The 12,798-nt window shown below is 26.5% G+C and overlaps 1 protein-coding gene across 1 annotated transcript; it reads left to right on the top strand.

Moving 5' to 3' along the window:
* The first annotated feature begins 129 nt into the window (after positions 1-129).
* LOC113550551 lies at positions 130-11,810 on the top strand. The gene is made up of 5 exons (XM_026952465.1): positions 130-238; positions 391-558; positions 1,741-1,833; positions 7,695-7,893; positions 11,078-11,810. The coding sequence occupies exons 1-5, from the start codon at positions 130-132 to the stop codon at positions 11,322-11,324; spliced, it is 816 nt and encodes a 271-aa protein (XP_026808266.1). The 3' UTR covers positions 11,325-11,810.
* The last annotated feature ends 988 nt before the right edge of the window (positions 11,811-12,798 follow it).

Genomic DNA, 12,798 nt, shown 5'->3' with positions numbered 1-12,798 from the left:
TTTTTATCGTCGTTGTTGTTGTTTTTGTTGTTGCATTCATCATTATCGTCGCCTCGTCATAATAATATTATCGTCTCGCACCGCCGTCGTGTGCATAACATATCAGACGTCGTATACGCGCAATTCGTGATGGATCATCGTCGTTCAACTACAACGTGGTGGTGCGCCTTGGCCGCGATGGCGTGCACCGTTGCAGCGTGTTCTGGCGCCAACGTACCGCCGTCGTCTACCGTCACGGGTGAGAGAGCGCGAGGCAAAAACGAAAAGTCGCGTTTACGTGATTTTGTGTAGAGAAAGCTAAAAAAAAAAATAATGTACACCATGCTGTAATAATATTACATTAATGATAGTCTTCGGTGGTATTTGTTTGTTTTTGGTTACCTATTCCAGACCTGCTATGGACCGGACTGGAAGGCGTCATCCAGCCGAGGAGCGGACTCAAAGCCGACTCGAAACAAGTGCCGGAAAAACGGTGCGAGTGCCAAAGTCCGGAACTCAAGTCGTGCGTGTGCTGCCTGAGAATGAGTCTGCCTTTCCTAGACTTGACCACGTCGCCAGGTGAGTAGCTTTGCAGCTAATTTCTATATTATTGCCGACAATCATAATAACTAAGGCTCGGATTTATATGTAAATACATATTTTTACTGTGCCTTGATAAATTAATTTAGGTGAGTGATAAATTCGTTTCAAGGGATTTCCATTGGTATTAATTATATTTTATTTTACATATTTTTACATATTTTGCCATAAGCACATGTTTTTACATATTTCTCAAAATAATTCCATTTTTTCCTATTTTGACAATTTGTTCATTTACGATTTTTTAATAATTATTAATTATGTACGATTGTATTTTTTAATACAGACAATTTCCCATATTTCTAAAAGTACAAAATAGTAACAAAATAATACCAATTATTGGACTTAATCTACGGTAGATAATATAACTTACTCCTTCAGACATAGTCAAAATGCAATACTGTCCAATAAAATCAGTGGAAGCCGAAAGATCATTTAGTCGGTATAAGGCAATTTTACGACCAAATCGAAGATCTTTTGAATTTCAAAGTTTCAAAATAGCTGTTATCATAAATTGTAATCAAGATAATTAAAATTGTTTACCTTTTTTTATTTATATTTTATAATTTGTAACACCTTTTTTTTTAAATAATTTTACTATTTAAAATATAATTTGTTTCATTAGAAACTCATATGGATATATTATATAATTAAATATTAATAAATAAATCATATTAGTAAAATACATATTTTGATTTTTTAGCACATATTTATGTACATATTTTGTTAACGTAAATACATATTTTGGTTTCATAAATACATATAAATCCGAGCCCTAATAATAACATTATACTCACTGTGACATTACGACGACTCGTGAACGAAAACTTAATCTGGCCCATAGAGAAGAGATTTATTTTTTAAATTGTTTGTTTTTAATGGTCAAGTTTTCATAAGTTTTGATTTCATTTTTTTTTTATTTTGCCTTAACTTTATTGAATAAATATGAAGATTACATTTTGATAGACCCTATTCCTAGAAACGTATTCATGAATTCCTAAATTGGCCTTCCAAAAATATTAACTGGTGATCCTCACCGTACATAATATGGCTGTTCCTTGTATAAAGACATTATCGTCCGAATCGTCTTACTTGTGACAACAGTTTTTCCAAACTATTATTATTATTGCAACGGTCCTTGTGTGCGTTTTTTTTTCACAGGGTGCGTCAAGTTCAAGTACGTGCCGGACATCGAGTCGATAGCCGTGAACGTGACTTACGGTAAAGGCAACGTCCAAAACGGTGTCATCAAGGGTAAGCTAAAACATATTATAATGTTATTATATTATCATTAAGATTAAACCGTTAATATATAATTGCATTACACGTCCACTCATTACGTATTATTACATATCCATGTAATAATCGTACAGTTATTATTATTTGTATCGTTCAATTGTCCTGTCGATTTTCCTGGGACATACACACACACACACACCATACGTTAGATTTGTTAACGGTCCGTCGAACAATGAAAAATTACTGTTGTACACTTGTACGACAATATTTGAATTTTTTGCATATTGTGTTTGTTGTGCTCGGCGTGACGATGGCATATAGTCATTTTTTTCGTATAGGCTATACGTCAGACAACATATTATGTAGGAGGTACATTCACTATCTTAGAAGAGATATAAACTACGATATTATACTGCTTCAATCCCTAAACACCATCATGACATTGACAATGGCACGTGAAATCGAAATCGACTCGATGGCGGTTGTGTTTACAAAGAATAGAACAACGATGTTATTTAAATTACTTTTTAATCTAACGGTAAATAAACACGAGTTACATTTTTTTTCATCTATTACATAAAAAAGTAGAAACTACTATAGTACTACAGGCTAGTATAGTTACTAGTTAGTATTCATAGATGCCTTACGGTATAATAAACATAAAAAAACTCTTTAATTTTTGGATTAATATTTTACCTGGAACCTGCGATTACATTTTATAATATTTATTATTAAATAAAGTACTCAATTTACAATTTATCAAGACTTTTGTGAATCGGAAATGTATTCGAAATTATTCCTAGTATACTTATTTAACTGACTTTTCATATGCGCCAATTACAATAAGTGGATTTACCCCTTCCAAACTTGAAACTAACCCCATCAGTTTAATATTTACACGGAAAAAAAACATAATCTATTATTTTTTTATCTATTAAAAATACAAAAATAATTATGACCAAAAGAAAAATAAATGTGTACGATAATTACAATAAGTTTGTAGTGCATTATATTTTAGAACCTTTTATAATAAAATCATATACTCGTAATTTTCAATAAATATGTATGTAATACAAATAATACAATATAGAATATTGTATAGATCTAAAATTTAATATTTTACATATTTAAAAACTTATTATAAATGGAAAGGTATTGTACTATTGGGCTATGAAATGTTGATAGTAGAAAATTGTGCACAAGTTATTTGTAAAAGTAAATAGGTATTCAAATTCGTATTTTTTTTTATTTAAAGCTACTATAACATAATTACATGGCGATTCTGCAAAGAAATTTTTAATAGTAACAATAAACAATTATAATTATTTATATTGACAATAAATTATATTATTTTAGATAAATTTATAAAACTAACTTTATAACTAAAAATACACATTTCATAAATAAAATGTAAAATAAATAACAAAAATTAATGAATTGGGTTTATGTTGCTTGTACATAAAGATTTTTACCCCCTCCCTCCTCACTATCACTATCACCACCACTGACACTCCTCTTTAATGCTTTATGTTTATCTGTTAGATAAAAATATTTAAGTTGAGAGTAAAAATAACAATAATTGTTTGTTAATATTAATATTTGTAACTAATAAATAAAATATTTTTATGATTATTGCTAAATATTTTTATAGTTTATACTAATGTAAAAAACTAAAATGAATTTACTTTTGTATAAACTTACAAACCATTTTAATATTTAACTAGAGTAACTCAAGTTAATTAGTTATTTTATTAATATAATGGATGACTTAAACATTCAAATTGTGATATTTCATCAATGTTTTCTAGTGTTAGAGTGTTATGAATTTTATATTGTTATTAACAAGTATATTATAGTTGACAGTCGACATTCTTGCATCCTTAATGACTTTGAAATAAATTTATAATTATCGACTACAGATTTGAAATTAAATTCATTACTCATTAGTTAGGTCCCAAGTGTCTAAGACCTAAGTATAATATAGGTACAACGTGTACAATAAGTACTATAAAATATAATTTTCATTTCAAACTAATTACAATAATATTATAAATACCTAATTTCTTATTTTTAAAATATTAAATAAAATGCAGGTAATGTTAATGTACCATGAAAAGAGTTTTTAATTCATTCTTTAACTTCATCAATAATTGATTAATTTGTATCACATTTTATTTTTTACGTGTTTTAAAAATATGTCAATTTTCACGAAATAATATCCGGTAGGATTATAATATAATAAAATCACGAAATAAATATCTACATTAGTAACGGTCCATTATAATTTACAGAAAACAGTTTGGTTTATAATTTTTTACACCTTTAATTGCAATCTTTATACATTCGTTTCGTAATTAAAGATATTATTGTCATTTAAACATACAATCATGTTATTTTTATCATACAGTTAATTTATCATTTAAAATACATATGATACAAAAGAATTATAATAAACTAACTGAAAAACCATAAACATTTAGTTCCTCAAAAATCATTTTTCGTTCAATATAATTTACGATATACTTTTATGAATTCTTAGTTGGTATTACCTAGTATCAACCTATAATATAAATCTATATAATTTAAAATTATCTTTTTGGAATTTTTACTTAAATAAAATTAAACGTTAATTGCTTATGTTATTTCATTTATAAGAATAGATAGGTAATTATCTAGCAGTAACTCACAATACGTTATTAATTATTATAGATAACTATTATTTTTGAATATTAATAAATTCCATCATTTAGGTATCAGAATGGATAGTAATTAGTAAAATAATGTTCAACTATAACTTCACAATCACTCACTACAACCCAATTTAACTGCCACATCTTAATGATATGTGGTAAAACTTGTCCTTGTCTATATTTAAATATCATGAATACAAGTATAATGGTAATGTATGTGATATTTCAATTAGATGTATTCACTTTTAATTTATAATATTATTTATATACATTATATTTGTTAAGTCTTTTCCAACGACTAAATTCACTCTGCGTGTTACAATTTTAACATATGTATCTCGTTTAACTATTTATTATATTATAGTTTCTTATACGATAAATAATTAATTACATTCGTTTGGAAATTTAATTTCACATTTTTATTATCCCAACCTTACTGCACCACTCTCCACTATGATGTTGTTTTTTTATTATTGTAAACCGTATCAATTCAATATTTTAAATTTTTAACTCTATGCACAGCATAAGTAGATACCTATTACAAGCTACAGTGAAAGATTTCACTTTTATTCATAACAATCTAGAATTCATAATCGTGATTCTTAAATGATATTGTCAATGATACATATTGTTATCGAAATAGTCCAGATATTAAGTCATGATTCATTACAATGCCAACGCTAAATACATAGGTGAAGATTAGGAGGTGTTTTTGGAATGCTTAGCCCCCAAAATTATTGAATACGCTTCAAAGTATAAAATACTTAGCTTACAACAATTGCCAAAATCTTGTAAGTAAAACTTTTTTTGCTGAAACTTTGTAAATAAAATAATTAATAATTATTTTCATTATTCACTAAGTGTTCAATACATTTAATATTTAATTATAATATGTGAAAATATTGTAAAATACTTTTTTTGAATTATTCTCTGGTGATATCTGTTGATATTTTTTTTTAAATTAAGCTATGAAGAAAGTGTATTCTTCATTGATCATTATCAAGTAACTTAATACAAAATGTTTATTATCACAGTAGCCTATATTAAGTGATATTAAGTACATATTTTTATATTAACTAACTTCAGGGCTTATATAATTTATCAAAAATGAGTATTCAATCTGAGATGATCGTGGCGAAGAATTCAAAAACAATATATTACTTTTAGAAACTAAATAAAATAAAATTAACTATGAAACTTTAAAAAAAAACTAAAAAGTGTTAAACAAAAGTGTATTACCTAACTTATTCAAAATTCTTTCAGTAGCCATTTCATTACCTATTGCATCAGCTACATGTGAAAGAAGTTTTTCAGCTATCGAAAATGTGATTGATGCATTTAACTGATGCAAAATAGATAAATTGCTTTAAATTAACCGTGATTTGAGTTGTAATATACATAATAATATACAATAATTTAAAAAAATATTATTTGATTTGTTTGTATGAGGGGGTAAGTAAAATTATTCAAGCACCCCCTCCCCCCAAAAAAAAAAATGTCAAATCACCAACTATGACTGGGTTTAATATATTTTGCCTTCGCCGTCCATTAATAATTAAAACTGAAAATTTACAAGAATTTTTTTATAATTTCAACCTAGTCTCAAGGTAATAACATTAAATTACAATGATACTATGATGGCAATTATTATCTTAACACTTTTTTCCCCTGAACTATTTTACTATGTTTAGGTGTCTAATAATATTTTAATATTTCGAGGTGGGCCTGGCTACACCACTGATATGTAAATGTAAATTACATTATAACTTATATTATATACAAATTAATATACGTGATCGCATGATATGAACTTATATCAATAGTTCATTTTCACTAGGTAGTTCATTTTTAATTTATATAATATTCATGATAACAATGCATGCGTTTAAGATTCAATTAATTTTCTTAATGCTCTTGTTGTTTAATAAAATATTACCTTATAACGAAAGTACCTTTGCTTTGTATATTATATCCATAAATAATTTTAAAATATCAACATTGTTCAAAGCTTAAGAGTTATTAATTTAATTTTTAATTAAAAATGAAATCAACCAGCTGTAGGTATTTGTAATTTGTACAATACTTAAACTGATTTTATCATTCAATATATTAAACCTAAAAGTTTAATGGCTGGTTGCAAAAAAAACATCCAATATTTATTTTATTGATCCGAATATTTATTGGCTTCCTAAGTTTTATCGGTTTGATATAATGTGTTATCAATGGATAAATATTAAAAATCGTTACACATATCATTGTTTATATATTATATTTATTATATTTTTGAATTTAAAATTATATGCAAATTGACATTTTATTCAAAAATAATAAAATACAAATATCTCATTATTATGTTGATAAACTTTCGTTAATTTTATTTTATTCAACCGATAAAACTTATTAGACCAAAATTGGGCCTATAAATTAATAATTAATTGAGTGACTAACGGTCGATAAGTTATCAATTCAAAAATACTCAATTTATTGGACCAATACCTATTTATTGAACCAATATAGTTTTGTGCAACCGGCCCTAAGTGTTTTTATATAAATATAAATATCAAAATATTTTGGTAATATAATTCAAGGGATTATTTTAATTTTATGATAAATAAATTGTGAATGTATAGAATATCATAATCTTTGGCATGTATCTATGCACATTAATAAATGTGCTTATTATTTTATGAGACAATTTACAACATGAAAAAAATAATGCTATCTAAAGCGTGTTTTCTCTTAAACTAATCAACCGTGAAAATGAACATATTTCATGCAACAATAGAAACGTAATTGACCGAAACCTTATAGGTGCTTCTGAAGAAATTGTTCGATCTAGTTCTTAGTACACTATATATTAACTTTCATTTTTGTTCAATTTTTTTTAAACCTCTGTTTTTATTTATCAGTTGTCATTCAGTCACTAATTAAAACCACATTGTTTTTTTTCTAATATAACGATAATATAATCTTATATAATCTTGTATTTTCATAACATTTCTAGATTATGTCACAAATATACAAAACCTACTGAGTACAAATTTCAAAAAAACTTATTTTTTTAAATACGTTTTATCCGTTATGCAAAAATACAATTTTTTTCGTCATCGAGTTATTTTACATATTACCAATGTACTAATTGATCGTATACCTTCAGAAAGTTACATATCAAATTATATGTCACAGGAAATAACCCAGAACCCGTATGTATGGACGTGCTGGTCGGATTCGGTCAACTGTGCGCTCGATTCGTGGGTAACTCATCTACGCCAAAAGACTTCGACGGTTGCTTAAAGTTAGAATCCACCTTATTAAATGAAGTGCAAAACTCAATTCCCATGGGATGCTTTAAAATGGACCAAAATCGATTAATTTTCAACTCTACGTAAGTATATGCTTTAATACAAAAGTTCATTTTTTCTCAATTTATAAAATATGTGAAAGCGAATTAAAATTGTTTAGCCTAATATAATATGGGTACATAATATATCATCGTATCGATCAAACATAAGTGTTAAGTTTAAAAATAGGTATGCATAGTATATTGTTGTTCAAATCTGTTATAAATCAGCTATAACGTGTTACATCATGTTTTGGGTAATACGAAATGGTTTCCAGATTAAATAAAGGGTACGGATTGGTTCCAATACATACTATTCAGTAATTTTAGAATGATAATATATTAATTTTTACAATAACCATGAAAGTGATCTGGAAAAAATAAATTTAAAGAAGTTGATTCAACATAGTTTTATCGTCATTTATCAATATGAAAAATCATCAAAACTATTTCGTATGTTACTTTTAGGCTGTAGACATTTCGGGAACCAATTCGGTAATTAAGAACCAACTTTTTATCATCCCATGTTTTTGATACAACTCATATTAAAAAATAATTGGATTACTAAAGATTTCTTACCTATCAAAAACAAAAAAAAAAGTTCTAAATATTAGTTTTTTATTTCATTATAAAATCTCAATTGCATCGTTTGTCACATTAAGTCTAAGTATTATTCAATAAAAATAAATACCTACTAATACAATATAATAATTACAAGTTTATAGTTGTATTAGTATAATAGTATTACAAATACATTTAAAATAATTTTATTGTAAATAAGTAGAAATATTTTATATTTTCCTCGTTCAAAAGTTATAACTCATTTATTATACTAAATATGATATTTATATAAATGTTTAAAAATATAGAGTGAATAAATTATTAAAAAGTACAATTTAAAAATATCTAACTAATATATCTTATTTATAAAAAATTGGTGTACGACGGGTATGATGTTCTCGATGCATTCCGAAACTACTCAACCGATTTTGATGAAATTATGATCAATATGTGTAATTTTGTTTCCGTCATAAGATAGGATAAGTGCACGGGGACAGCTAGTATACATATATAATATATTTCTTCACAAATTCACAATTGTAGCATTTTAAATAATATTTTAGATTCCAAACGGAGCATTTTTTTATTTTTATATGATTACAATCTGCTCTATAGAAAACAATGAGCAAATGTAAAAAAGGTGAAAAATATACAAATTAAACTTTTTGTGGATGATTGGTTAGTAGCTACCTATCATTGATATTATCTATGAATAATAATATAGTTTTAAAAATTGTATGAATATATATTTATGTGATAAATTAATATTCTTTTACTTACTACTTAGTTTAAATAACCAAAAAAAGTATTATATAATTTATTATGAAATTTGATACTGACAATTAACACTTAATTTTATTTTCAATAATAATATAAACGGTTTTCGTTATTGTTACTAGATATAAAAATACACTTGACTCTTCGAATATCGTGTCAGTACCTGAAATAAAAAAAAATGTATTCTATAAAAAATATTTAAATTATGTATGATTAGTATAAGTTAATTCTACTATAATATAACTAAGAATAGACACAGAAACTTGTGACAACAATGTTACTGGTGGGCCACGACAAGTATATGCGCTCGATCTATGAAACTATATAAGATATAACCATCTAATAATGTTTCTTTACTAGTACTATTTATATTAAATGTGTCAAACGCTACGTGCCTGCTGAAGGTTGAAAGTGTACAGGAACGTGACTAGAAGATGGGTTATGAGAAAAGGATGTGTTAATAGTAATACGAGACTTGCAGTTAAATAGGTACGTGATTAGTATCAAATAGGTGTATCATATCGATATGATTATAGAACAATGTTATAGTTATTCTTATAACGTAGCCACCGTGCATTGGGCTTACTTCCATTCAACAGAATAGGTTGTTATTTTCAGATTCTTTTACTTTTAATCGAGCGTTTGAAATTATAGAATATTTTTTTTTTTAATCATTTCATTGAATTTTCCCTAAAATTTCTTTAAAATGCCTTTAGCTATTACTACTTATTAAAGTTAATTTATACATGATATGATAAAGTAACTATAAGTCTATAACTCAACTTATATTTTTTACCTGCTTGCAAGTATACATTTTTAAATAATGGATAAAAATAACAATCTAAGGATATTTTTTTTTTAAATTTAAAATATTATTTAAATAAATATTTGTTTTTTAAATTAAAAGACATAGAATTTTAGTATAGTAGGGTTTCGATAATCCGAATACAGGCTAATCCGAACGGCAATCGGGTGTACATCGCCACCGTTCCATTATTGTACTTATGTAGACCAATAATATAATAATCATAACGATTTTTAGACTGCATATCACACACTTGTGTCGTCAGATTCCATACATTGATAACGATTATTAGTCGCGTGTCATACTTTATAGTAATTTAATTGTTGTCGAAAAAACTACATAAAAATGGATCCATGTAAGCAAAGTCATAGGTAATCCCAACAAATCGCAAACCGGACGATCCCTTTCCACAGTCTCGTTCAGATTATCGAGACATTCGAAACTCTACTGTAGTTAGATTAAATATAACTTTAGTATTATACGTTAAATATTTTCTCTTATAATTAATTTATTATTTACATACCATGTATTTAAGTATACATTTATCCAATTTTATAATAACAGAATATTAAACTTTACCAAACATTTTAAGGAAGTTTATTTTTTTAATTTATGACGATAACATTATATTAGAACCGTAATAATATCAATACTATTTGTACGATTATATTTATGTAAACCTCATTATAAAATACTTTCTTACAAATTCTTTGAGTAATTAGTTTTCAATTAATGATTTATTTTTAATTAAATATTATTAATTTCCAACTATTATACTAGTAGACCCTATGATAATTTGTCATTGGTGCTATAAAATTATCTTAAATATACAAGACTCGTCTAAAAATTAAATTCTAAGTCCCCCTAATATGCTCGGGTTACTAAAATAGCCATCTTTTAGGGCTAAAGACTGTGATCAGCCAATAGAGTTTTATAAATGGCATATGAAAAGTATCTTAGCGTCCTGCTAATACACCATAAAATAATAATGTGACATTTCCTATATAGACGTATTTTCACATTGTTCGTAAAATGTAAATATTAATATAATGTTTAAATTCTTCACGTTTTTTCTTCACAATATAGAGTAATCGATATACCGGAAGAGCAGTCCAACAATAGCACGGAATCGGGTGAAGAAGAGAGTGAAGAAGAAGGTGTAGACCCCAGTGAAGAGGCGTTAATACAGGCATTTGGAGAGACGGCCGTGCAGGGCGTCACTTGGTTGGTCCACGCCATGGGACTGAACCTTAACCAGTCTAACAACACCGGAACCAACACTGCTTCAAATGGTGTAACTGGCCAACAACAGTCCACTCCCGCAAACATTTAAATGAAAATATGACAACAAACTGACATATTATTGTTTTTATAATTTTGATTTTTTTAGGGTCACGCCTATGTGACCTCGTCAACCCAACGTCCACGAACCTATATTTATTTGTATTATTATTATTATTATTATTATTATTATTATAAACTATGTATTTGGTAGTTTTTGCGCGTCCGACATCATTGCTTTCAATCGTATAATAATGGTAATATACTCTCTCGGGATTATATTAACATAATAATATTATTTGAGTGCACAAATGCGAACGTAGGTACTCAATATCACATTTCGCAACAACGGTTTCCTATAAGCGACTTAATTTTAATTTTATATTTTTAACTATACGATTAAATTATTTGTATACGGTATAACAATATTTTTATATATATATATATGATGCTAATTTATTAGAATATTGTGTTTTACTTGTAATGTTTATATTTCAGTAAATAATATTAAAATGTTATGAATAAACGATTAAAATTTAATCAATACGTATTCGCAATGTTATCTTTATTAGTGATGAATCACACACACTATGTCAATATTGAATTAATGCATTATAATATATCGTATTTATAGAAGTATGAGTATTGAGTATATTATAAGGCTCAACTGTAAATATCATACAGGAAAGTTCTATGAAATCATCATTCATCGCGTTAGAACGAAAGAAGATGAAAGAGCCGAGGTTATTTGTATTTTGAAATTGAATAATCTGAAGAAAAAAATATTACAAGTTAAGATCAATACCTACCTACATACATTTTTAATGTTATTCCTATAATAACAGATATCTGCACATAATACAATTTCCCAAGTACTGAGTAATCGCATGTTTTTCTACAAGGTTTAAATTAGAATAAACATCACTAAAGTTAGATTTTAACATTGGAAGTAAATATAATATTGTAAGATTCTTATTTAAATTTTACTAACATCAAACTAAGAAATTCTGAACTAAATACAATTTACAGCAATAACTTTATTTGTATTATGTAATTTGTCTACATTTGTCTACATATATGTACCATATGTACTATATAGTACCATAAAATACCATAAAAGAAGGCATTACGTAGAAGCATGCAATTAAAGGATAGTTCCCATTTTCTATCCCCATCACTTCCCGAATATATATCTCAACCAGCGCTTCTAAAAAATAGTCTTTATTTCAATTATAAATTATATAACTATATAAGAAATTTAAGATTACATATTATTACACTAATCTGGGAATTCAAATTTCAGATATGTTTATCACGATATCTCCCATTCATATACCTCTAGTAATTAGCATGAAATATAAACTATATACCTACACCTATACGAGTTATTTATATTAATTAGTGTTATGAAACTGTATAGTTTGTATATTAATCAGAAGTTTGTGAGTCTAACAAATAGACATTAGTCGATATAAGAAAATAATTTATATTAAAGTATTTTTTTCTTATAAAAAATGTTTAGCTAA

Source organism: Rhopalosiphum maidis, chromosome 4 (assembly GCF_003676215.2).
Source record: "Rhopalosiphum maidis isolate BTI-1 chromosome 4, ASM367621v3, whole genome shotgun sequence".
NCBI lineage: Eukaryota > Metazoa > Arthropoda > Insecta > Hemiptera > Aphididae > Rhopalosiphum > Rhopalosiphum maidis.
Note: the sequence above shows the minus strand (reverse complement) of the source record. Positions and strands in the feature narration are given on the sequence as shown.

What these genes read in the sequence shown, in the direction of transcription:
- LOC113550551 (XM_026952465.1), top strand. Translation starts at nt 130, where the DNA reads ATGGATCATCGTCGTTCAACTACAACGTGGTGGTGCGCCTTGGCCGCG. An exon ending in AGACTTGACCACGTCGCCAG is followed by an intron (nt 559 to 1,740) that starts GTGAGTAGCTTT and finishes TTTTTTTCACAG; the next exon opens with GGTGCGTCAAGTTCAAGTAC. An exon ending in CCAAAACGGTGTCATCAAGG is followed by an intron (nt 1,834 to 7,694) that starts GTAAGCTAAAAC and finishes TATATGTCACAG; the next exon opens with GAAATAACCCAGAACCCGTA.